This window comes from Xenopus laevis, chromosome 1L (assembly GCF_017654675.1).
Source record: "Xenopus laevis strain J_2021 chromosome 1L, Xenopus_laevis_v10.1, whole genome shotgun sequence".
NCBI classification, from domain to species: domain Eukaryota; kingdom Metazoa; phylum Chordata; class Amphibia; order Anura; family Pipidae; genus Xenopus; species Xenopus laevis.
In genome coordinates, this window is record NC_054371.1 from 29,497,599 (window position 1) to 29,524,966 (window position 27,368).

At 40.0% G+C, this 27,368-nt stretch overlaps 1 protein-coding gene across 17 annotated transcripts in view; it reads right to left on the bottom strand.

Annotated features, from left to right (window-relative positions):
* The window catches only part of proml-1 (prominin 1), a 112,933-nt gene that overhangs the window by 6,404 nt on the left and 79,161 nt on the right, over nucleotides 1–27,368 (bottom strand). For 6 of the 17 annotated variants that reach the window (XR_005966584.1, XM_041588100.1, XM_041588109.1 and 3 more), the window contains 11 exons: nucleotides 23,886–23,989; nucleotides 22,954–23,038; nucleotides 14,744–14,890; nucleotides 14,209–14,280; nucleotides 12,019–12,111; nucleotides 10,402–10,419; nucleotides 8,411–8,464; nucleotides 7,331–7,411; nucleotides 6,634–6,702; nucleotides 4,051–4,143; nucleotides 2,639–2,754 (listed from right to left, as the gene is read on the bottom strand). Coding sequence is in view for 9 of the 17 variants with exons in the window: in XM_041588100.1 (XP_041444034.1) it covers nucleotides 2,639–2,754; nucleotides 4,051–4,143; nucleotides 6,634–6,702; nucleotides 7,331–7,411; nucleotides 8,411–8,464; nucleotides 10,402–10,419; nucleotides 12,019–12,111; nucleotides 14,209–14,280; nucleotides 14,744–14,890; nucleotides 22,954–23,038; nucleotides 23,886–23,989 (932 nt within the window). In the remaining 8 variants the exon portion in view is untranslated. Of the gene's footprint in view, nucleotides 1–1,616; nucleotides 1,686–1,980; nucleotides 2,005–2,200; nucleotides 2,307–2,638; nucleotides 2,755–4,050; nucleotides 4,144–6,633; nucleotides 6,703–7,330; nucleotides 7,412–8,410; nucleotides 8,465–10,401; nucleotides 10,420–12,018; nucleotides 12,112–14,208; nucleotides 14,281–14,743; nucleotides 14,891–22,953; nucleotides 23,039–23,885; nucleotides 23,990–27,368 lie in introns of those variants that run through there. The other 11 variants (XR_005966576.1, XR_005966575.1, XR_005966572.1 and 8 more) reach the window with 4 other exon arrangements.

A 27,368-nucleotide genomic window follows, 5' to 3' on the forward strand; every position in this document is an offset into this window, starting at 1 on the left:
ACTTGTCCTTGATCCAAATGGAGATATAATCAATCCTTATTGGAAGCAAAACCAGCCTATTGGGTTTATAAAAAGTGTAACTGATTTTGTAGTAGATGTGAAGGCCTATTTATTAAATTGAGCCTATGAGTAAGTGTGCCTAGTAGACACGAAACGCGTCAGGCCCTTGCTTTTAATTATGGAATATAAAATGTAAATGTTCAACTATTATCATCTGGCTCCTGCTTTTCTAACTGGTGTGGTTTGGCTTGTGCCAGCCTTTTTGATGTCTCCTATTTATTAAAGGTCATATTTTAGTGGTTTAAGAGATTTTTGAAACCACGACTAAATTCACTTTCTCTAAAACTATGTCATAACATTTATTATAAAATCCAAATAAAAAAAGTAGGAATGGAAAATAACGCTGAACACTCAGAAAAAAAAATGTGAATACCTCTACAACCCCTAACTGTTTTTCGGACAATTCCTAGCTAAAAAAAATACGAAATCCTCTAAAAGTCTGAATTGATTTTAAAGGAGATGGTAAGGCTAAAATGAAGTAAGCTTTGTCAGAAATGTCTATATACATTTACCAGTAAACCCTCAGTAATACTGTATTGAGTCCTCTATCAAAAGAAACACAGCATTTCTTTCCTTCTACTGTATATACATGGGCTTCTGTATCAGACTTCCTGTTTTCAGCTTAAACCTCCAGGGCTAGGGCTTGAGCATGCTCAGTTTGCTCCTCTCTCCCTCCCTCCTCCCCTCCCTGCTGTAATCTGAGCCCAGAGCTATGAGTGAGAAGGGAGAGAATCAGGCAGAAAGTGATGTCACACCAAGCTAATATGTCAGCTGATATCCTAAGCAAACAGAGAGCGATTCTAGAGCTGTTTACTCAGGTATGATAAAGTATTCTGCAGAATAAATATAGAGTTATAGCTTGCACTAGTGTGGCTAATCTATTGGCAATAAACTGTTTCAGTATCTTTCCTTCTCCTTTAACAGTCCAATTGGATAAGGCACAGATCCCATTGACTTCTATAGGACCTCGACAACCTTTACTTGGAGAAGTTTTCCTGGTTTTTACATTTAATAAATTGCAAAATTTTTAAGAAAAAACACAATTTTTTGGAGATTTGTCAACAAAATCGGGAATTCAATTGTAAGCAAAGGGCCCCTTAAGGTATGAAGATCCAAATTACGTAAATATCCCTTATCTGGAAAACCAGAGGTCCAGAGCATTCTGAATAACAGGTCCCATACCTGTAAATGACCGTCCATTTTATAAGGCACCAGTGACCAGTTGATTTCTTTTTAACAATGAATAAAAGATTTGGTGTTGGAGTTAAATAAGAACGATCTTTAATTAACATGAAACACAAGAAAAAACATGCTTTTTTAGCAAAGGTTTCATCAAACCATGCACTACTGAGAAAGCATCAAACCCACCTAATAATGTTGTTAGAAAAACTAAAAAAATAAGTGGTAACTATTACAACCATGAATATGGAAGTCCAAACAATGCAACAAATGGTTTCTTTGTGAATTTCAGAAAAATCATGCAAAAAAAAAAACATGCATGCGAAATCAGGTTTTTCAATTATTTAGAAAAGTGAAGCATGCATGACTTACTTTACCTTGTCATAATGGGATTGTGAATACCATATAAATACTCATTATGATAACCATTATTACCATTTTCCAAACTGAAACAAAACAATTATATGGAAAAAAAAAATGAATATAACAAAGTGTGGCAAGTGTGACAAAAATAAACACAAAAAAACCTATTAAAGTGTAAGGTTTTCTGTTTTTGTTTCTTTTATAAAAAAAAGGACTTAAAATTCGGAATTTAGTTTAAAAGAAAAAACAAAGTGCCATGCGTGAATGATCCAACATTTTTATATTGTAGGAAAAATATAAAAAGTATTTAAATTATTATTAAATGATCATGTAAAATGGTGTAAAAAAAATGTAAAAATAAAATATAAAAAGTCTTACTTTTTCATGGGAACAGTTTCAACACTACAAAATATAAAAAAAAGAAGCAAAAATTATTGTACACGTAAGAGATGGCACACGTTCACATTCATATATTGCTTTTGGAAGACTTCTGCACACCGTGCTCCACCCTAATAAATGGGGCAGAGGAGCTGCTGGATAACACAGGGAGCTCCCATAGAATCAGACAGGCGAGTTATATTGATGATAAAAAAGAAAGCAATGACTAAGAAACAAAATGAAGAGTGACTGCCATGAAACAAAGCACAGTTAATGGTAAAAACAGTTATCATAAAGTAAAATGCCATGTCTCTGAGACAGAAGTACTGTTGATAAAAAAAAAATGAAAAAGCAATTAGAACTGTTAAGTACAGCTGTCGATATAGAAGCCTTTTTTTTTTGGTAATAGTGGTTACATGCATGCACACATTTGTCTGTAGTATTTGTAAATATGCGCCTTCCACGAAAGAGAATATGTTTTATTCATTCTTTGTTGGATATTTTCCCTTTAACCATTTGAACCATTCATTATCTGGAGATATATTTTTCAAAACTACAACATACATGTGCGATTAAATTGATATCTGATTTAGTTTCTTTGCTATGAAATGAAGAATACGGCAGGTCAGCCAATATATAAAGGTCTACATTGACTTACTCATCATAAACATCTTCGGTGTCCATCCTGCGATAGAATTTTGCTAATCTGATTGCAAAGATGATGGCTGGAATTAAAAGCACAGTTGCTCCTCCCAAACCAAACCAAAAGGAATTCTACAAAGAAACACAGAATTAGCTTAGTAAAATACCTTTAATTATGCCCATGACACTGGATGTGTTTGTGTTTGGGATATTAACAGATTGTGTCTGTAAAGTGATTATTACAATGTTGACCTTTATTTAGGTTTCTCCGTATGTAGATCATTAGCTAGTGACTAGTCAGAGTATCTGATTTCCCCAAAAGCAATGGTTCTCTCTTTCTTTATCATCCACTGGATTATTTATGTGTTTTATTATTTGTTTATATATTCACTTTATTAAAAAAAAAATTGTTAACCAATTGAAAATTAATTGACTATCTGAATATTTCTTATCCTATGTTCTTGTTTATTTTGAACTAGCACCCTAATGTATAACTTGTAATGTGTTTTTGAGACTACAGGATAGTAGCCGTTTTATTGTTTTTGCTGTCTATTGTGAAAATCCAATAAAACATTTGAATACAAAATATTGACCCTGCAACTGTGTCTGTGTTATTCATCCTATCGGTGAAGTGGACCCTGCCCACAGGGAATGATGTGCAGGCATCAAGCACTACTGCACCTCTTGCTTTGGCCTTATTTGTATGTCATGCATCTGATTGGCTCACACAATTTAGCCAGTCAGATCAATGACATGCAAGCAAACATGGCATGAATTGACCCTTTGTTACTGTGCCATAAAGGTGACAAATGTAATTTAAAAGGTAACAATCTTTAAAAAACCCGATTATAAAAAAATGCAAACCAGCTGCAACTCTATTTTAATTTTAGGTTTAATTTAAGGACAGTTATCCGAAGGTAAATATCTCCTTTAATATAGGGGCCAGCAACTAGGATGGGGCTGATTCCAGCTGTCAAAATGTTTACCTTTCTAAGTGAACCTCCCACTATGTAAAGTATTGCTTCGTTAATGTTTTTTTCAATTGACCATCACTGTCCAATTACTGGCTGGAAACACCTTCTATGACCCACAATCCCTTATTGACCAATGAGAAGTCTGTGCATGGTGTAAGGCTACAATGACTTGCCTAGTCAGAGTCAGGAATAAATTTGGTGGCTATAATTTTGAGGGTTATGCAATTAAATTCAAAAAGGTTCCACTATAGCAATCTATCTGAAGAAAGCATTTAATAGTCAGCTGATTTATTATCATCTAGCCTGGTGCAAACTTTGCAACCTTGTTATTACATCATCCCATAGTTGTGTTTGTAATTGATCCACATTTCTGTGCTATGACAACAGGTTTGCTTCCTTTACATGTGCACATGTTACATGTTTTTTTCTTTACAAAGTAGAAAAGGTATCTTACCACAGAGTCTACTATATAGCTGCACAGAAACACATCGACTGCAGTGTCCACTACATTGGCGATGGGCTTGCAGCCGGCTACGTCGAAGGCGATCTAGAAAAAAAAAAGAGGAAACAACATCAAGACACATTGCCGAGGGCATGATGTTAATATGAAGAGATCATTCCAGCCATTTGAACTTTTGCCTGTGACATTGTTCATCCCACCGCTGTTGGCACCAACACAACTGAAGGGTATCCTCAATAAAAACAGTAAGAAGTGTGACACAATCTTCAAACCTTTGTTTAATGCTATTTGCCTGGAAGTATATTGATATCAGTGGAGATTACTTAGTTCCTTCATATACTTTGTGGTTACTCTACAACTTCATCTCCACTTTGACCACCACATCCAGACTCTACATTGATATATTCTGGTCCAATGAATGGAAAAAAACATGTTGCCAGGTAACAGACACTATACAAAAAATATATATCGAGGATATATGTCCCAAGGCTCAAATATAGTAAAATACAATTATTTATTACAGTTCACATTAAAATTGGTACATACTGACCCCACATGGCCCACCTTACGCCTTTCATACCCTCCAGTACTTAGTCATAGGTGTCTTTGTCGGTAGCATATTGAACACCAAATTTAAACCCAGGCAATCCCACCCATTTTTTCTTAAAACCAATCAAAAGTCAAAAGGGATTAACCCTATTTTCTTAGCATCTTTTGCATCCCTTTTGACTTTTGATTGGTTTTAAGAAAAAACGGGTGGGATTGTCTGGGTTTAAATATCGTGTTCAATATGCTACCGACAGAGACACCTATGACTAAGTACCGGAGGGTATGAAAGGCGTAAGTTGGGCCATGTGGGGTCAGTATGTACCAATTTTAATGTGAACTTTAATAAATAATTTTATTTTACTATATTTGAGCCTTAGGACATATATCCTTGACACATATTTTTTGTAATGTGGCTGGCTTTGGAAATGGGCAAGTCCCTCTGGCTCAGCTTGGGATTCACAGGAATCAGCTGTATAGATTCCCTACCAAGAATACAGAATAATTTGAGGTAACAGACAACTGCCAAAGCAGCATCAAGAGAGCATTTAGAGTTAAAGGAAAGTTTTATTATGGTTGTGAATTTTGCATGGGTCTCAGCATGCAGGGTGTTGAAATGAGTATGGCAGCTGACACGTGTCATGAGATATCGGAGTCTGGGTTTGGCTCTCTGCAAGGAAAGACCTGGGGAAACATTGTTCTGATGTTCTGATGCTGTATTAAGTTGTGTAACACTTTTACTTTCTGCTTTAAAGAAATAAAGCTACATTTTTCTTTGCCAGGCAAGCTTCAGCAACCTCTGTAAAAGGGCCCACACCGCAGACTCCATGGGTTTCCTGAATGTTTCAAGTGAATAAAGAGATGTTACCTTGTTATCTCATAATTTTGTTAAAGGGGTTGTTCACCTTTGAATTAACTTTTAGTATGACATAGAGAGTGATATTCTGAGACAATTGGTTTCCCTTTTTTATTATTTGTGGTGTTTGAGTTATTTAGCTTTTTATTCAGCAGCTCTTCAGCTTGCAATTTCAGCAATATGGTGGCTAGGGTCCAAATTTGAAAACTCAAAAGAGTCAGAAGAAGAAGGCAAATACTATACAAAATAAACAATGAAGACCAAATGAAAAGTTGCTTAGAATCGGCCATTCTATAACATACTAAAAGTTAACGTAAAGGCGAACCACCCATTTAAGTTCAAGTAGTCCATGCCATAGCGACAACCAAAATATGGGATACTCAATACTTGCATAATGCAATTTGTGTTTTTTGACACACGATCACAAAAATCATAAATGTTGCTGTAATACAATGGCTGTGCCTGCCTTTAACAGCCATTTTCAGCTACACCATCCAATGATCATATTACAATCTGGCCTATGTAGAGTACTGAGAGTTACTGGGAAGGCCACAAAGGCCTGGGTCTAGGGCAGCAAGATTTCAGGGGGGCATGCTGCCCGCCCAGAGTGCATGGCAAAGTTCCTAGTTTCCACGCAAGTCCGAGGTGCAGACAGGGACAGGGGGCAGTGATTGCTCATGCGCATGCTTCCACATAGGGGGAGGGGGAAAATTATGAAAAGTCTGTATATATTGACGTATATTGACGTATATTGCAAAGTTGCTTGAAATTATGTTTACTTTTCATAAAGGTTAAGTTATGTTTGTGTGGTGTTCCCCTTTAAAGAACAAATAGTAAATCTTCATTACCTAATATTTGATTTGGAGTGGATTTTTCTTTTGCAGAACAAAACTTATGATTTTATACTCTGTGTGCAAAATGGCCTTGAGATTAAATGTATGCTCTCGCCGATATCAAAAATGTAGTTTAATGAAAAATTCCTCTATATTTTAGGTACGTTTTAGGTTGATTATATTCCCGCTAATGTGTAATGTATGTATTTTTATACTTAGGTAGACAAGTTCCAGGCACTTACAAACCTTATAATGTGCATGTCTCCAACTTGCTGTAAATATAGAGGAACAGTTAAGTAAAGACACATAGATGATGGTTAGAGAAAGAGAAATGGTACTTACAGAATCCTTTACCCACTGGACATACTGAATAAAGTAGCCAATGACTTCATCCATTAACTTTTTGGACTCCTAGAACAAAGAGCACGGTAAGTTATATATATATATATATACACATCCATATACTGTATATATATATATATATATATATATATATATATATATATATATATATATATATATATATATATATATATACACACAGCATATATGGTGATAGTGATCCCATGCATCTTCAGGTGGCACAGGTATGGGACCTGTTATCCAGAATGCTTAGGACCTGGAGTTTTCCAGATAATGGATATTTCTGTAATATAGATCTACAAACCTTAAGTCTACTAGAAAATCATGTAAATATTAAGTAAACCCAATAGGCTGATTCTGCTTCCAATAAGGATTAATTATATCTTAGTTGGGATTAAGTACAAGAAACTGTTTTATTAATACATTTTTAGAAACTTGAATTATTTGATTATAATGGAGTCTATGGGAGGCAACCTTTCTGTAATTCAGAACTTCTGGATAATGGGTTTCGGGATAACGGATCCCATACCTGTACAAGATAATTATTATTCCGTTTTATTTATCGTTTATTTAATCTGGGCTATTTGTTTGTCATCAGTAAACAGGTTTCGGCCCATGTAAATGTATCCCAATAGCAACTGATTGACAATAAATGTACAGTACTTGTTTGGTTTACCTGTTTTATAATTAAGGAAGCATTGTTGTTAATTAGATTCTGTGCAGCCTCCACAGCTGTGATAACATCCAGTACCTTCCCCTGGAATGCAACATATGCTTTGTTAGTCTTGACATTAAAAACACAAGGTCGTATATTAAGCACAATTACAATTTCAGCAATATTCATCCTACAAGACCCCGTTACCAAACATTCAGATGTGCGAGCCTCTAGTATGATGGCACCTTGAATTTGGTAGAGTAGAGCAGACTGGGAAGCTGAGCTGATACCTTGAACCAATATCCATTGCCATTGTCCTGTAAACTGATTATCTGTTCGTCGTCATGTGTTCAAGGTGATTATTTTTAATATTTTTCATATTACACAAGCTTTGGAACATTAATCTGTGCTGTTATAGTTTATTAAAGAGCACTCTATTAAAGCAGGTATGTAGACAGATCAGCAGGTTTCATAGGTATATAATTAGGTAACTAAAGAGACAGTACATACACTGTAGTACAGTGGAATATGTAAGTGCATATACATGGGTTTTATGGTATCTCTTTGTACAGGCTATAAGAAAAGTTGTGATGCTATTTTGTTAATAGCCTCTTTAGCTGTTGTACCGAGTATCATCATGTTGTACCCCCGCTGAACTGTTTTGTAAAGGGATTATGGCACAAACAGGGTTAGAAACTAACAAAAACACAGGCTAGATAGACCTTAGGGAAGACTAAAAATGAAGTAATAGTTAGCTATAGAGAAAAAGCAAAAGGAACATACATTTACACAATATTTATGTGCAGATATTTCAACTTTACAAATAAAAATAGAAAAGATGAGGCTTTGCTTGTTCTTTAATATACTCTGTATGTGAGTACTTGATACACTGTAATGCTTGAGTTCTTTTACTCAAAATATGGTGGCTAACTGGCACTTCTGATCCTTGTCAAAAAATGTATAATGTTTATCTCAGCATACTTTGATGTTCAGTATGCACAATCCATACAGCCACGCTGGGAACGAAGAGAAGACTATTGGAAATAACAGAAAGACTGCACAGAAGTTAAACATTAAATAATCAATCGCCTCTGTTCATACCTCGATATCAAAGGATGTTCTCTGCAGCAGCTTAATGCTTTGATTGAGCGTGATCTGAAAAGTAGAAGATTTAAGCTTGTTTTAGCATTTTAAACAGTCAAATTGTGTACAAATATACAATGTATTGGATGGTATGTATACATTGTTTCTGAAAGTTATACAGATACAAATGATCAAACAATAGTAGAATGTAAACAGGTATGTATTTTCTTAACTGTCATTTTACCTTCCCAGAAAAACAGTATATGTCCAAATCAGACTCCTGTGTTTTAACAGTTTAATGCCCTCCCCCCAATAATTCAATCATCAATAAAAACAAAAAAAGACAGAAAAATGTCCCAAAGGGTGGGCAGAAGTCTGAAACTTGATCACACTCACTTTTTTGAAGTTATCAGAAATTGGAATCCCAATATTAGAACAATGGACTGAAAAATGTGAACAGTCCTTTGTTTTTTTTCAGATAGCTTAGGGGCACATTTACTAAGGGTCGAATATCGAGGGTTAATAAACCCTCGAATTCGACCCTCGAAGTAAGATCCTACGAATTCGGATATCGAATTCGAAGGATTAACCGCAAATCCTACGATCGAACGATCAAAGGAAAAAGATTCAAAGGATTTTAATCGATTGATCGAAGGTTTTTCCTTCGATCAAATAGACCTTAGAAAACTGATGGGGAAGGTCCCCATAGGCTAACATTGTACCTCGGTAGGTTTAAACTGCCGAAGTATGTAGTCAAAGTTTTTTTTTTAAAGAGACAGTACTTCGACTATAAAATGGTCGAACAGTCGAACGATTTTTAGTTCGGATCGTTCGAGTCGAAGTCGTAGTCGAAGGTCGTAGTAGCCTATTAGATGGTTGAAGTACCCAAAAAATACATTGAAATTCGAAGTTTTTTTACTTCAAATCCTTCACTCGAGCTTAGTAAATGAGCCCCTTGGTGTGTCGTTCATTTATTAATCTCCTATTGGTGCAATTAAATTCTCGGAACAGCCAACAGGTCCTATTTTTTCACTGTATTATGAAAAGAGAAATTCTGCTGGGATGATTAACTTTTCATTTTGAAGATGACATTTTGTTGAAAAAAAATCAGTAGCAAAAGGTACTATATGAAAGCACCGTTGGTTTTGTGTTAGAGACCTTGGTGGTACAGTACTTAAAGGGATACTGTCATGGGAAAACATGTTTTTTCCAAAACACACCAGTTAAAAGTGCTGCTCCAGCAGAATTCTGCACTGAAATCCAATTCTCAAAAGAGCAAACTGATTTTTTATATTCAATTTTAAAATCTGACATGGGGCTAGACATATTGTCAGTTTCCCAGCTGCCCCCAGTCATGTGACTTGTGCTCTGATAAACTTTAGTCACTTATCTTTACTGCTGTACTGCAAGTTGGAGTGAAATCACCCCCCTCCCTTTCCCCTCCAGCAGCCTAATAACAGAACAATGGGAAGGTAACTAAATAGCAGCTCCCTAACACTAGATAACAGCTGCCTGGTAGATCTAAGAACAGCACTCAAAAGTAAAATCCAGGTCCCACTATGACACCTTCAGTTACATTGAGTAGGAGAAACAACAGCCTGCCAGAAAGCAGTTCCATCCTAAAGTGCTGGCTCTTTCTGAAAGCACATGACCAACTAACAACTTGTTGGTACAAGAATGAAATGTTAAGATTGTAGAGTGAATTATTTGCAGTGTAAACAGTGTAATTTATAAATAAAAATTACACCATAAAAATCATGACAGAATCCCTTTAAGATATTTGAAATCAATGTAAGCGATGGAGCATAAAAGCGCTGCTGGCTTTATCATTTAAAGATCTGCTGAGAATTAGGCGAAGAATACAAGAAAATCTTGATATTCTTTATGCTGAATAAGCAGCAAACAAATTAGTATACTTAATATATAATACATAATTATTACTACAGAACCAGTTATGAGACAGCATATAATGCCACAGACAGAGGAAGGTGCTCAAAGCATATGCTTACCCGAGCTTTGACATATTTCTTGAAAGGCAGATAGAAGGAATAAGAAATAGAAAAAATGTAAGCAAATCTATGTCTACTATTTTTTACATTTTCTAGGAGATGTAGAGGATGATTGAGCTATCTGATATAAGGGACTATAAATGGACAGTATGGTATGTTCCATTGTAGAGCGTTTAGAAATGGAAAGAATGTTAATTTATAAATGACACAACACAATAAACATTAATGAAAAGAAGTGTACATTGAACTGGAACACTGGTGATGCTGCCAATTGAAGCTACACAGCCTTAAGGCTATTATATTAGTGCAATAGGCTGGCAATTAGTGCCTATCCCATGTTGTTGAGTGGGCATTGTATGTGTAGCTTGTCATTCCATTCCATGCACAATACATCCCCTAGATATAGCCCCTCAACGCTTGAAATATGTAATTACAAAGGTGCATTGGTGCACTACAATCCTCATTATAATGAGCATTTTCCTATCTTTCCATGCTGGCTTTGTAAGAAAAAAAAACATCTTATCTAATGAAAAAAATATATATATTTAGGGGGTTATTTATTAAAGGTCGTGTTTTCTCAAAACATTTTTGTTTTTCAAGGGTAGTTTTATTAACCTCATTCTAAAGTACCCCAGCTAAAAGCCGTTGAGGTCATGTAGAAGTCAATGTCTGACGTCCCTTTAACCATTTGAAGATGTTTTTTACCTTCATGATAAATTCGAGGTATACAACGTTTTTTAGCCTATAAACTTGATCAATTTGAGGTATCCAAGTTTTTTCCCGATTGAATTCAATCAAAAATTTTTTACATTTGGATTTTTTCATAAATAAGCGAACGTTCAAGTTGTGAGTTCATTCGAGGTAGATATAACCTCACAAACTCGACCTTTGACAATTAACCCCCTTAGAGTAGCTTATAGAAAATGTCCACCCTACATATTCAGTACCATAACAGCTTTCTTCATTTCTCCTTTGAAGTTAGTATTAGGGATGCACCAAATCAGTGTCAGACTGGAATGCCAGGGGCCCACCAGAAACTATGACCAAACTATTATTCTTCCTCTCTAAAGTCAACCTCTAAATTCTCCTAGTCTTTTATATCTACTTAATATACTTATTATTATTATTACTATACTATACTTCCATTAGTAAGCCTCTTTTTTACCATAAAGAACTAGGGAATGACCATGAAATAGGCCAAATGGTTAGAAGCAGGAGGGCCCACTGACACCTGGGCCCACCGGGAGTTTTCCTGGTATCCGGTGGGCCAGTCCAACACTGCACCAAATCCACTATTTTGGATCTGGCCGAACCCCCAAATCCTTCACTAAAGATTTGGCCAAATACCAAACAGAATCCTAATTTGCATATGCAAATTAGGGGTGGAAGACAAAAAGTCATGCAATTTCCCTCCGCCCTAATTTGCATATGCAAATTAGGATTCGGTTTGGCCTGGCAGAAGGATTCGGCCGAATCCGAATCCTGCTGAAAAAAGCTGAATCCTGGCTGAATCCCGAACCGAATCCTAGATTCGGTTCGGTGCATCCCTAGTTAGTATTATATCACTACAGAATTAGGGGTTGCAGGACATTGGATACACCAATATTTTCTGTTTACCATTGACTGCTCCAGTGGCACAACCTGCTGAATATGTATCGTCCGTATACTATTTGCATGTCCTTTTAACGCATTGCCTAATGCTCCTTTTGGCTAAAAAGAAATAGAAAAGAGTAGTCATTTAGAAAAAATAAGGAAGAAGACAACAAAGATTGGCTTGCACAATTCATGAAGCAGAGTAGCAAAATATAGAGGCCTGCATTTAATATATATATATATATATATATATATATATATATATATATATACCACCATTTTGTGATGGTCTGTGTGCTCTCTCAGGGATCACCTGACCCAGGGTCGGACTGGGGGGCACACCGTGACTTGCTGTTCAGGGCCCCCCTCCGGACCCCCTGGCCCCCCTATCGTGACGCCACACAAGCGCGCATGAAACTGCGCATGAAACTGCACATGTGCAAAAGAAGCCACACAGCGCGCATGAGCACACAGAGCCGCGCGGCGCCGCAAATTGTTTTTATTTTAGGACCAGGAGATTTATAACTGTGTGGATTTAAGTGCTGCATCTATAGTTTCTAGGACTCAGAGGTCTACTACAAGTGCCTGGGCTGAAATGTACCTGCTTCTCCAATGGAAGTTCATATGTAGCAGGATAAGAACAGGAACTTTGTGTTAGAATTTGCTGATGGGAATAGAGTGATAATAGGGTACCTGCAGTGAGTGGGTCAAGGGAATAAGGGGCAGTAACGCATAGCAACCAATCAGCAGGTAGCATTTACTGGTCACCTGTTGGTGTCCCATATTATTGGTTGATATGGGACAATACTCCTAGGCAGGGCCGGGCCGAGGGGTAGGCAGAGTAGGCAAGTGCCTAGGGCGCAAAGCTGGGGGGGCGCCAAGCACGTACCTCCTCTGTCGCCTACCCCAAGTCCGATCCCCTCTGTGCCCGACTCTTTTTACTTCTCTTTGCGCTCCTGCGCATACATGCGAACGCAGACTCACATCAATTTGCGCATGCGCAAGGAGCGATAAGCCGGCGCCGCATCCGCTGGCTTGCTTTGGACGCCTGTGCAGCGCGGCGCGCCCCTGCTCCTAGGCAAACTTAGTGGGGGTTATTTATAAACACTGGCCAAATTTGCACCTGGTCAGTAACCCATGGCAACCAATGAAATGATTGCTTTCAGTGCTCAACCTACAGCTGGCTGAAAAAAGGCAATCACTGATTGGTTGCTATCGTTACTGCCCAGGGACAAATTTGCCCAGTGTTTATAAATGAGCCCCACTGTCTTTTATTGCATATGGGGGTTAAAGGCATAAGTACATTTTAAAGCACACCTTGTGTCTCAACCCCTTCTCTATTTAGCTCTTTTGGACAGGGCCCTCTTTACTTCTTGTGTCGGTTATTGGTTGCTTTGTATGTAAATCTGTATGGTCAACCCATTTATTGTACAAAGCTACAGAATATGTTGCCATTTTATAGATAAGTGTTAATAATAAAAATAACAATGATAGTATTATAGGGGTGGTTCACCTTCAGGTTAACTTTTAGTATGTTATAGAATGGCCAATTCTAAGCCACTTCTCAAACTGGTCTTCATTATTTATTTTTTATAGTTTATGAATTATTTGCCTTCTTCTCCTGACTCTTTCTAGCTTTCACTGACCCCCTCTAAAAAGAAATCCTCTCTAAAGCTACACATTTATTGTTATTGCTACGTTTTATTAGTCATCTTTCTGATCCGACCCGCCACTATTAATATTCCATATTCTTATTCAAATCGATGCATGGTTGCTAGGGTAAATTGGACCCAGCTGCTGAAGTGAAATAACTCAAAAACTACAAATAATAAAAAATGAAAACCAATTGCAAATTGTCTCAGAATATCACTCTCTACATCATACCAAAAGTTAACTCAAAGGTGAACAACCCCTTTAATAAAGCAGAGAGAGAGGGACAGTAAATACTGTTCTTCTCTTTATTATATGCTGACAATCTTATTCTGAGAAAACTCTGCTTCACCTCCAGTAATGCAGTTAATTAGTTAATTAATTAATTAATTGCACACTTGCTGAGATTCATTTAAAATCAATGAATGTACTTAAAAAAGCAGGTGCAGAAGAGCAGTCATTTCATGGTAAACTTCTATTCCCATCGTACAACTGTAGCGTTCTGTTCTTCTATTTCAAATCGCTGCAGTGAATTTCACTTTTGAAGATTTTATGAAAACTTACCAGCAAGTCTGCATTTTCCTCCAATTCATTAGCGAATGCCAAGAGATCTACCTTTGTATTGCTTTTGGCTACCTAAACATTGGCAAAAAGTAAAGAAAAAACTTACGTTAGAGGGAAGTTAAACAAGGATCTGGGCAGCTTACTATAAAATAGTATAACCGGATAACTGTTTACTAGTGATGGGTGAATTTGTCCCGTTTCGATTCGCCACAAAATTTGCGAAATGGGCGAGGTCAAATGGGGTCAAAATTAACGCTGTCGACAACTTTGACATTGGCGACATTTGATGCGCATTAAAGTTAATGGGCGTCCGGCAATTGTCGCCAGCATTGGAACCATCGCCAGTGTCAAAAAACCTTTGATGCAGATGAATTTTTGCGGCAAATTTACGAATTTATTTGCCAGTGGCAAATACTAGACACAGTTCTCTTCTGACATAGGGTTGCTGGGGTCATTTCTATCCAAATCCCGAGCAAACCTATGTCAGACTTTGGCTGTATTTTTTTAGTAAAGGTTTGAAAGTTGAAATTCTTACCTCTGACAGGAAAGCATCAAAATCGATTTCATCAAGCCCCGTAGAACTAAAATCTTCTAAATTTCTTTTTCCTTTTTCATCCAGCAAAACAATAGTACTCAAGTCTAAATTTAGTGTTTCAATTTTTGCAGAAATGTCATCAATATACTAAAAGGAAAACAAAAGAAATCATTTGTACTATTTTCAAAAAATGCATTCATGGAAAAGAAACAATGATGCAATGTGTTTACATGATTTTCTAGTAGACGTAAGGTATGAAAATACAAAATATGGAAAGATCCATAACCTGGAAAAGCCCAGGTCCCGAGCATTCTGGATAACAGGTCCCACGCATGTACCAGCCCTGGGTAACAGATAAGTAATTTGAATCACTTGGGTTTGCTTAACAATTTGACACACTCCAGTGATTTTCACATAGGCATTGGAACCAGGGGGGTCACAGGGTCCATGGCCCCCCAGAATTTTCATCCTACAGTTTGGAACAATCTTTTTTTCGTTGCTGGTGTGTGTCTGGGCTGGCTCCCTCTCCCATACGATCCACTTCCATTTCACACCACCACCCCCCCGAGCCAGTGAAGTGGAAGTGGCCAGCGAACAAAAGGAAGTCTGCCACAGTCCGCAGAGCCAGAGAGGGAGCCTAGAAGAGGAACTAAACGTCGGAGCAGCATGGTGCCGCGCTGGCCGGTGCCTGCTGCACTTGAGAATCCTCCTGGTCTGCTGCCGACTGGGGTTGCACACAAGGATTGGCCAAGTCAGCCGGCGCATGATGATGCAACGCCACAAAACGACGTGGAAAGGTCATTACCTGTACCCGTGTGTCAGGCTTACCAGTATAATCCAGTCGTAGAAGGAGCTCGAGCCGTAGATAGTGAACCCACAAGCGCCTCACACAACCGCTACCCACCTGGAGTGGAACAGGGAGCAGGGTTGTGGAGAGTAGCCAATGAGACGATTAGCAAGGTACAAGAGGATTAGGCAGAGTCGTAGTCAGGAGGTCCGAGGTCAAAGGCAGGCAGCAAGATTCGTAAACGGAGGGACAGGCCGAAGGGTCGAGACAGGCAGCAGAAATCGTAATCCGGGAACAGGCGAAGGTCAACAACAGGAAATCACAAAAGAAGAGATGCTAGGGTTTCAGTTAGATAACCTATAACCAGGCAATGCATCTCTATCAGAACCAGGTTTAAATAATGTCCATTTGGCGCCAACTGGCGTCATTCCGCCGGCGTCGCCGTGCTGACGTCGCCGTGCTGACGTCACGTCCGTCTCAGGCGCTCGCGTCCGCGTCTTTGCGTCGGCGACCGTCGCCGGCGCCTCCGCGACCGTCGCCAGCGCCCGGCGTCACGCGCCGACGCGCGCTAACGCGCCCGCGCCTGCGCCGGCAAGAACGCAGACCCGAATCCTCACATTGCCCCCCATCAAGGAGCGGCCTCAGGACGCGACCACCAGAAGGTTTACCAGGATAGGTTCCATGGAATTTTTCCAACAAATCAGAGGCGTGAATGTTAGACACTGGTTCCCACGAATTCTCTTCTGGACCAAAGCCTTTCCACTTAACTAGATACTGAAGACGTTTACCTCTCAACCTGGAATCCAGGATCTCTTCAACCTCGAACTCTTCCTGACCATCCACCACGACAGGAAGCGGAGGAGGAGCCGTACGTCCAGGAAATCGAAACGTTGAGGCCGGTTTCAAAAGTGCTGTATGAAATACTGGATGAATGTGCCAGGATGCCGGAAGTTTAAGCTGGAATGCCACGGCATTGATTTGACGAATGATGGGAAAAGGGCCCAAGAACCGTTGACCCAACTTCCTACTGGGACAGGAAAGCTTGAGGTTAACAGTTGACAACCATACCAGGTCACCCACCTTGAATTTTGGATCCCCTCTTCGTCCTCGATCAGCATAAACTTTGAAACCTTGTTGAGCCCGCTTCATGTTCTCTTGAAGTTTCTGAAAATTATTGGATAAGAAAGTTAATCGGTCTTTAACTGCTGGAACCAAAATATCAGAGACAATGGCAGAGGGAAAGGTGACTGGATGAAGACCATAGTTTGCGAAGAAAGGGGATTGTCGGATGGAAGAATGATGAGCATTGTTGTAAGCGAACTCCGCAAGGGGAAGCAAATTAACCCAGTCATCTTGGAGGTACGAGGAATAACATCTTAAATACTGCTCCAGGGTCTGGTTGGTTCGCTCGGTCTGGCCATTGGATTGGGGATGAAAAGCGGAAGACAGGGACACCGAAATCTTGAGTGCGCCACACAAGGATTTCCAAAACTGTGATGTGAACTGTGGACCACGATCGGACACCACCTCATCAGGAAGACCATGGAGCCTTACTACTTCCTTAATAAAGTTGTCAGCAGTCTCAGAGGCAGAAGGAAGTCTCGGTAAAGCCTTAAAATGAGCCATCTTGGTTAGACGGTCAACAAAAACAGCAATGGTGGAACAATCACATGATAATGGTAACTCTGAAATAAAGTCCAAAGAAACTGACCCCCACGGACGAGAAGGCACTGGTAAAGGTTGAAGAAGGCCAATAGGTCTAGAATGAGAGTCTTTGGATCTGGTGCAAACCTCACATGACGAGACAAACTTGAAACAGTCTTTAGCCATCCCAGGCCACCAAAACAATCTCTTGGCCAGAATGATAGTCTTTTTGACACCTGGATGACCCGCCAGCTTGGAGTCATGAATGTTCTTAAGGACCTCTAGGCGCATTTGTTCAGGAACAAAAATCTTGCCTTGATGAAGAAGAAACCCATCCTTGGGAACAAGTGACGATTCAGAAACGGTTAAAGATGCATCTTTGATTCCATCTACCAAAGTAGACTGCAACAAGAGGAAATTATCAGAGCTTAAAATCGTCTCAGGAACCAGAGGAACCTCATCTTCAGGAGAGAACATTCGGGATAAGGCATCTGCCTTAACATTCTTTGACCCAGGTCGATAAGTAAGATGAAAATTAAATCGCATGAAGAACAAAGCCCACCTTGCTTGTCTAGGTCTCAACCTTTTAGCAGAGCGTAGATACTCCAGATTTCTATGATCTGTAAAAATAAGAATCGGATGTTTAGATCCTTCAAGAAGATACCTCCACTCTTCCAGCGCTAGCTTAATAGCAAGTAATTCACGGTCAGCTACATCATAGTTACACTCGCTTTTGGCCAATTTACGGGAAAAAAAAGCAACAGGATGAAGATCATCTTGAACCCCAGTTCTCTGAGACAGGACAGCACCTACTGCGAGTTCCGAGGCGTCTACTTCCAAGGTGAAAGGAAGAGAAACATCTGGATGGTGAAGAATAGGACCAGAAGTGAAAAGTTTCTTCAGTTCCTCAAAAGCCCCCTGAGCCTGAGATGACCAACAAAACTTTTGATTACTACGAGTCAGCTCAGTGATTGGAAGAATGACTTGAGAAAAGTTCTTAATAAATTTCCTGTAAAAATTTGCAAAACCGATGAAACGTTGGACAGCTTTTTTAGATGATGGAATCGGCCAATCAAGAATTGCAGAAATCTTCCTGGAGTCCATCTGAATCCCCTGAGGAGAAACGAAAAAACCCAAAAAATCTACAGAGGTTTGTTCAAACACACATTTTTCGATTTTGGCATAAAGCTGATGAGTGCGTAGGCGAGTCAGGACCTTCTTCAAATGTACCCTGTGCTCTTCCAAAGAATTAGAAAAAATGAGAATGTCGTCTAGATAAATAATGACGAAAATATCAAGAAAGTCCCTGAAGACATCATTGACGAAATGCTGAAAAGTTGCAGGGGCGTTACAAAGACCAAAGGGCATGACCAAATATTCAAAATGTCCGTAACGAGTGCGAAAGGCCGTCTTCCATTCATCCCCTTCCCTTATTCTGACTAGATTATATGCACCCCGAAGATCCAATTTGGAAAAGATTTTAGCCTCAGCCAGGCGTTGGAAAAGTTCTGGAATGAGAGGAAGTGGGTACCGATTCTTGACTGTAATTTTGTTCAGATCCCGGTAGTCAATACATGGCCTTAAGGAATGATCCTTCTTTTCAACGAAGAAAATTCCAGCTCCTGCTGGAGAAGAAGACTGCCTAATGAATCCTTTAGCCAAATTTTCATCCAAATAAGAACGAAGCTCCGAAAGTTCAGACTCAGATAATGGGTACACTCGTCCGAAAGGAATTTGAGCCCCTGGAAGAAGGTTAATAGGACAGTCATAAATACGATGAGGAGGTAACCTGTCGGCCCCTTTTTTATTGAAGACGTCCAAAAATTCCCAATATGCCTGAGGAAGAAGATTTTGGGTCTCGGATACAGGAGATAAAGAGCACACACCATTAGAAGGGAGGAGGCATTGGGAACGACAAAAGTTAGAAAGAAAGGTTACTTCACCGGTAGCCCAGTTGATAGACGGATTGTGTTTCTGCAGCCACGGTAATCCCAGGATGATAGGAAACAAAGGAGAAGAAACCACATCGAAATTCATGAATTCAGCATGCCCTTTATTTAGCAAAACAAAAAGTGAGATAGTCTCTTGCACCACAGGGCCAGAAGTAATCAGAGAACCATCTGCCACACGAAGAGCTATAGGGTTCTTCTTAGGCTGGAGCGGAATCTGGAATTGTAACGCCACTCTATTGTCCAAGAAACAACCGCTTGCCCCAGAATCAAGGATTGCTTGGAGTTCGACCCTCTTGTCTCCCCACTGTAAAGACAAAGAGATAGTCAGGAGAGGCACAGGAACATGACCCCCAGAAAAGTCTTTTTCAAAAATCCTCTTACCCGTTGGACGGGTCGGGCAACCACGAAGCAGATGACCAGCTTGTCCGCAATAGAGGCAGAGGTTAAGTCTGCGACGTCTAATGCGCTCCTCAGGTGTTAATGCAGACCTGATAGCACCAATTTGCATGGGCTCTGGAACCACGTTGAAGGTGGACGAAGAAGGAACTGGAGAATTTATAAAGGGCATTCGGACAGGAGGAGGAGCGGATGGTAACAACCAAGTCTGAGGAAGAAGACCTGCTTTCTCGGCTTTTTCTTCTTCCCGGCGTTCCCTGAGCCTTCGATCTAGTTGTATGGAGGTGAGAATGAGATCTTCCAAGCTATCAGGGATGCCCGTACGAGCTAACTCATTCTTTAGCTCAGAAGAAAGTCCAAAACGGAACTGATTTTTTAGAGCAGCTGGGTTCCACTCCGTATCATCCGCCCATTGCCGGAATTCCAGCGTATAATCTTCCGCAGGACGGTCCCCTTGCTTCAGAGCGCGCAGGGCAGCCTCAGCAGTGGTGGCTCTGTGAGGATCGTCGAAGATAACCGCCATTGCATCAAAAAAGGAATCCACCGAGGTTAGCACAGGACTTTGGCGATCCATGAGGCGGAATGCCCAGGTCTGTGGTTCACCCGTGAGGAAAGAAATGATGACCCCAACCCGGACTTGCTCAGTGGGATACGTGTGGGGTTTTAGAGAAAATAATAACTTACAGTTGCTCCTGAAGTTCCGGAACACCTTCCGATCCCCAGCGAACTTTTCCGGAAAGGCAACTTTAGGTTCGGAGATTTCCGAGGTGATCACCTGAACCTCTGTAGGAGCTGGAGGAGGAGCGGCCGTGGAAGGAAGGACAGCTGGTGGATGAGCTCTGATATGCTCCTGCAACTGTGAATAGCCACTTTGCAACTCCCGAACTGCTTGCGTAAGGGAGGACAGCTGCTGGGTCAAAACGGCAAATGGAGATGCTCCCTCAGCTGGATCCATCTTGGCCTGGTTATACTGTCAGGCTTACCAGTATAATCCAGTCGTAGAAGGAGCTCGAGCCGTAGATAGTGAACCCACAAGCGCCTCACACAACCGCTACCCACCTGGAGTGGAACAGGGAGCAGGGTTGTGGAGAGTAGCCAATGAGACGATTAGCAAGGTACAAGAGGATTAGGCAGAGTCGTAGTCAGGAGGTCCGAGGTCAAAGGCAGGCAGCAAGATTCGTAAACGGAGGGACAGGCCGAAGGGTCGAGACAGGCAGCAGAAATCGTAATCCGGGAACAGGCGAAGGTCAACAACAGGAAATCACAAAAGAAGAGATGCTAGGGTTTCAGTTAGATAACCTATAACCAGGCAATGCATCTCTATCAGAACCAGGTTTAAATAATGTCCATTTGGCGCCAACTGGCGTCATTCCGCCGGCGTCGCCGTGCTGACGTCGCCGTGCTGACGTCACGTCCGTCTCAGGCGCTTGCGTCCGCGTCTTTGCGTCGGCGACCGTCGCCGGCGCCTCCGCGCCCGCGACCGTCGCCAGCGCCCGGCGTCACGCGCGCTAACGCGCCCGCGCCTGCAAGAACGCAGACCCGAATCCTCACACCCGTGGTTGCAGCCATTCCGCATGTAATGTACTTTAGGTGCCAGAATCTTTTTCCCCATAATGTGCTGTACTGCCAGAATTCACAGCTCTCAGTTAAAATTGTACATGTGGTGTTAATACTCTCTTCCTGCAGTGCCAAACTTTAACCAAATATTTCCCCCACTGCTATGGTTTGACTTTCCTGAAAATTCAGTGAAAGCACATGGGAAAGTGGGTAAAGTCCAAAGGGAGTGGCTAAAAAGGGGGCATGACCAAAAGTTTGCAGCGGCACGCGCAATGCTATTGTATCCCTATTGTACGTGTCCTGGTCCCCCCAGCCAAAACCATCTTCTGCTGCCTATGGATTTTAACATTCCCTGTCTTCTAAAAATATGTTGCAGAGTGCAGCAAGGCCCCAGAACTATTTGTAATAAAATGATCGCCTGTTGACGTTTTAAGATAAATGTACAGCTTAGATGAATTAAGTAAGAAGAGAAGAAAGTCAGATTACTAATAAATGAGCTAATAATAATAATGCCAGTTTCATTGTAATGGTTGGATAGATAATAAACAGGAGCATTTATTCCACTTGAGGGTTACTTTTAGCAATACAGATGCTAAACTACAACATCCCCACTCCCAGATTCCCTTTAAAGAAAACCTTGAAATGATACTCTCATAGCTGAAGGAGGGACCTAAGGACCTTAGAGGGTATTGTATTAAAATATTTGACAATCCATATATAGTAGAAAAAAAACTGGCACACGCTGTAGCAATTGTGCTAAATTCGTATCATGATTTATTGAGCTCTCCACACTATCATCAGTAAATCATGATAAGGATAAAGCACAATTACTAGAGTGTGTGCCATCTGATTTTTTTTCTACAATATATGGATTGTTGAAATTTTTTTGTGAAGCAGAGTTTCCAGATTGAGCACCAGAATATATTGCACACAAAATCATGGACTTATATTTTGGTTATTGTAATAAAAGGCATACCTCCCAACAAAAAAATAGAAAGAGGGACAAAAATATTTGCTGCAAATTTTTCTGACCATGCCCATTTTATGGCCACACTCCCTAATTAGCATGTCCATTTTACAAAATTTGGCAGATTATGGAAAGTCTGAACACATTTATGTGGTTTTTAGTAGGGATTCGGTTGGGGATTCGGGCCAGGATTCAGCCTTTTTCAGCAGGATTCGGCCGAACCGAATCCGAATTTGCATATGCAAATTAGAGACAGGGAGGGAAATCGCGTGACTTTTTGTCACAAGACAAGGAAGTAATTTTTCCCCCTTCCCACCCCTAATATGCAAATAAGGATTCAGATTTATTTTGGTATTTGGCGGAATCTTTCGCGAAGGAATTCGGTGCATCCCTAGTTTTTAGGGTGAGTTTTTATGTGTTATTACAGTTTTGCTAATGAAAGTAAATTGCATTTTAAGCTGCAAGTCATAGTTTCCCCAAGAGACCTGCTTATCTTAAATTGCTTCTTTGCTTATCTTAAATTGTTACAGATTATCGAAGTGCACCTGCCGCGTATTCTGGGCTTTCTGCCAAAAGCCTCTAATTTAAGTTTAAGTTTTAGAAACTTTGTATCTTTTTCTGTCAGTTCAGTGCAGGAGATCAAAGAAAATGTCGGGACATTTCAGTAACAACGAAAAACAGGACAGTTGGGAGTAATGTAAAAGGTACATCCTACTACTGATCAAGGAACCCATAACAACTAATTTACTGATAACCTGACAGAAAACAACATTGGTTGTTATTTTTCCTAAACTTTTCAAATTGTATTATATTATCTTGAAAGCCTGCAACATTGTGTGCAACTGAGCTGCTAGCAAGCTAGAAATCCTCTTATATCTTAGAAGATATTCTTATATTAAATTCTTACCATGTTGATGTTTAGAAATTCGTTAAGATTCAAAAGATTGTCAATCTGAAGTGCAGTGAAAATTCCCTTGTTTTCTTTGCAGTCACTGTTGAAAATAAAAACATACACCAGAAAAAAGTTAAATGTGCAAAGAAAAGGGTCACAGTAATAAAGTAACACAGTAACAAATGTTTAGTCTTCTGAGTGGCAGGTCCATAGGGACAGGGCTGATCCTATCAAATGTGGGGCCCTATTGGGACCATGTTGGTGGGGCCCCTAGACAAAGTGTTGCTGGCTACTGACACACCAAGTATTTAGTAAAATAAGGGCATACAGGCACAAAATAGAAAGGAAAGGGGCAGACAAGGTAAGAGAGTGAGAGGGATGAAATAGGGGCACATAATAGGGGCACACAGGGTAAGAGAGAGAGAGGGAGGAAATAGGAGAGTGGACTGGGCCAATTAGTTTGGGGCAGGCTGGGCCGATTCAGCTGGGGAGCAGGCTTGGTTGGATTGGGGGCAGGCAGGGCCTATCAAGGTTGGAGGAAAGCTGGGCCTATGAGAGTTGGGGGCAGGCTAGACATATGGAGTTGGGGGATAGGCTGGCTTATCAGAGTTGGGGGTGGGCTGGACCTATGGATTTGGGGATGGGCTGGACTCTCAAAGTTGGGCGCAGGCCAGACAGCATCATGTGCTGAGGGAAATATTATCTGTGGTGCGGGGCCCCCACAAGTGCGGGGCCCTATTGGGCCCAATTGGTCCAATAGGCCTAAGGCCGGCCCTGCATAGGGAACAGCTGACTGACCACCTTGTAGCTTCACTACCATCTTGCAGTCTCTTACTTAGGGATATACACAACCTGCTATTTAATGAAAGCCATTGGGATTTTTGCATTAAAAAAAAATGTTGCCTTAATATACAGTATAGACTTGAAATGCATCAATCGCTTCCCACCTGTAAACCTTTTCAAATGTCAAATTCATATTGGGATTTTGATACAGTATTCCAGAAAGGTAATTTTTCCACTGGGAGTTTATCAGGTAGGGTGTATCCAAAACCTGAAAAGACATGAATATTTATATTAAATTCATATGTAATGGGCAATGAAAGCATTATCAATCCCTATTATTTACCATCCTTCACATTCCAATCAGTTTATTGTCATTCACATAACGCCACTTTCCCTTCCAAATTGCACTGATGCCCTTTGTCTTAGTAAAGGTATGGGATCCATCCATATCTTGAAACCCATTATCCAGAAAGCCCCAAATTATGGGATGACCATCTCCCATAGACTGCATTTTATCCAAATTTTTAAAAATTAGTTCCTTCTTCTCTGTAATAATAAAACAGTACAAGTATGAGCTCAGAATACAAGTACAGCTCAGAATTAAGCAATGGCTGTCTCCTATAGACTCCGTTATAATGAAATAATCCAAATATTTTAAACTTATTTCCTTTTTCTCTGTAATAATAAAACAGTAGTTTGTACTTGATCCCAACTAAGATATAATTAATCCTTATTGGAAGCAAAACCAGCCTATTGGGTTTACATGATTTCCTAGTAGATTTAAGGTATGAAGATCCAAATTATGGAAAGATCCATTATCTGGAAAACCCCCAGTCCCAAGCATTCTGGATAACAGGTCCAATACCTGTACTACATACCACATCTATGTTCTCTCATTTGCCATTCCCACGCTTCCTTCTAAGTTAAACTGACAGAACTTGACAGTTTCTCTGATTTATTCCATCAGCTTATGCCCTCATGGCTGCTGCAACAATTTCCCTTACTTGGATTTCCCAAAATAATCAGTCTTATGTGCAGCAGTCATGCGTGCAGGATAATATTTTGGATGCATATTTAGTAGTGTTAGGCGATTAAATTTGACAGGGGCGAATTTGCAGGGAATTCCTGCATTTCACCACTGGCATCAAAATTTTTTGGACGCGCGCCGGAAAAGTTGATTGCGCCAAAATCGTCACACGGCAACACTATTCGAACGCCCATTGACTTTAACACAAGGCATCAAAATTGACGCGTGCGTCAAAATTGAAGAGCTTTGAAAAATTTCCGCCGTTTCGCAAACTTCACAGGAAATTCGCTAATTTTTTCGGAGAATCGAAACGGGAGAGATTCTCCTATCACTGATATTCAGGAAAGCCAGGGTCAGACCTTCATCTTCATGTTGCCTAATTGGTATTGGCTGAAGGCACGTGTCTAGAATAGGACAGTTTCACCCACAGCATATATATTATATATTAACTTGCATCTATTGAATATTATCTTTTCAAAATAAAAAAAAAATGAAACTGTGAGAAAACAGACAAATAGAAAACAATAACCAAAAATAAACATTCTGCAATTGCACTAACTTACCGCAACTTTTAACAGAAAAAAGTGAATTTGAAAAAGAGCCAAGCGCTGGCAAATCCTAATTACCAGCTATCTGGTTGCTAGGATGCAATATACCTTAGCAACCAGGCAGTGGTTTGAATGAGAGACTGGAGGATGAAAAGGTAGGGTCTGAATATAACAATTAGTAATTGAAAGTAACAATAACATTGTAGCCTCACAGCAATAGTTTTTAGCTGCCAGGGCTAGTGACCCCCAATTTGGTAAGAAACAGAAGAAAGAAGGAAATAGTTATAAAACTATAGAAAATAAATAATGAAGGGCAATTGAAAAGTATAAGACATTCTATATCATACTAGAAGTTAAACGTGACCTACCCCTTTAATGTTGATTATCCCTCTTACTAGACTCATGTCTAGTTCCTGTTCCTAACCCAGCCCTGCTACAGTTTATTTTTTAGTCCTGTAACTAATGATCTAACTTGCTATGGTTTTAGCCAAGTCTGCTTTCATACATTTATGAGCTAGGTTCCTAGACTTCCCCATGGATCTGGGTCACCATCCATGACATAAAATAGAGCTCTCTTTGGAAATAATTCTGTGGTGTTTATACAAATGGCCTGTCGATGTCACTGTGCTCAGACTTATACTGTGCATACTTCCTGACAGCTTAAAAGTGAAAGTTGCTGTTGTATAATGGCTGCATGAGTCTCTGCTAATAATGCACTGTTATACTCTCCTCATCCTCGGCTACCCAAAACATAACAAATTGGCGACGAGGATGGGATCTTCTACCTCTGCAGCAGCCTGCACCTTTTCTTCCAAACCCTGGTGAGTCTACCATACCTTTTACTGCTTGGATTCGTATGTTTGAAAATTACATTATTGTTGCTGACCAAGGGGAGATTTCTGCTGCTAGAAAGCGTGCTTTACTTATTCACTGCCTGGGAGCAGAGGGACAGCGTATATTCTATACATTACCATTACCTGATGATACTTATGGAACTGCTCTTACTGCTATAAAGAACTTTTTTTGTGCCAAGAGTAAATGTGATTGCTGAAAGATATAAATTCCGCCAATGTGGGCAACGTAATGGCAAATCCACAGAACAATTTGTAGCAGTTTTATTAGAGAGCTGATTTTTACCTGTGACTTTGGTAATCTAACAGATGAAATGCTAAGAGACCAAATAGTGGAAAAAACAAACTCACCTCGCATTAGAGAGACTGCTCCTAGAGCAGGATTTAACCCTTGCAAAGGCTATTACAGTTGCTAGCCAAATTGAAACAGCAGTAGCAGAGGCTAAAACTCTCAGTCAGGGAACTGCTGGGAATGTACAGACTGTGAATTCAGCACTGTGGCCTAATAATTCACAGTCACAGGCAAAATCCAGTGCTAAGGAAAGTGATTCACCTACACTGCAAAACCATATAATAAATAGAAAAGTATGCTTTCTCTGTGGTTCAACACAACACACTGCAAATCATGTTACATGTCCTGCATAAGCTAAACGGTGCCGCAGATCCACAAAAGTAGGACATTTTGCTAAGATCTGCCGTAGTTCTGCTAAAGATATGCATGAAGTCACTACTACAAATTTCACAGTATTAAGTGTGGATAAAGCTGGTGCATTTATTCCAGACAAGTTTATATGCACTGTCAGTGTCAGTACTGCTTGTGCTGACAAGGGACACTCCATTAACCTGATGCTTGATACAGGTACAGCTGTTTCTATACTACCAAAGGATATTTTCTTGAAATACTTTGCAAAAGATCCAGTGTTGCACCTGCCCTGAAACTGGTCAGCTACTTAAAGGATCCAATCCCTGTGCTTGTTTACTTGCCAGTGACTGTACAATTTGAATCAAATACTGCAAAATGTGACTTTTACATTGTGAATAAGGATACTGCTATACTTAGAAGGGACCTCTTTGCTGCATTAAACCTACAATTAGTTGACGGTCTCATTACTACAGCACCATGACTATGAAGATTCTCATTCATCCAGGTCATGGTATATCTAGTATAGGTAAATCTAAAAACAACTGGACTTGCTGAGTAATCAATGAAGACGTTTCACT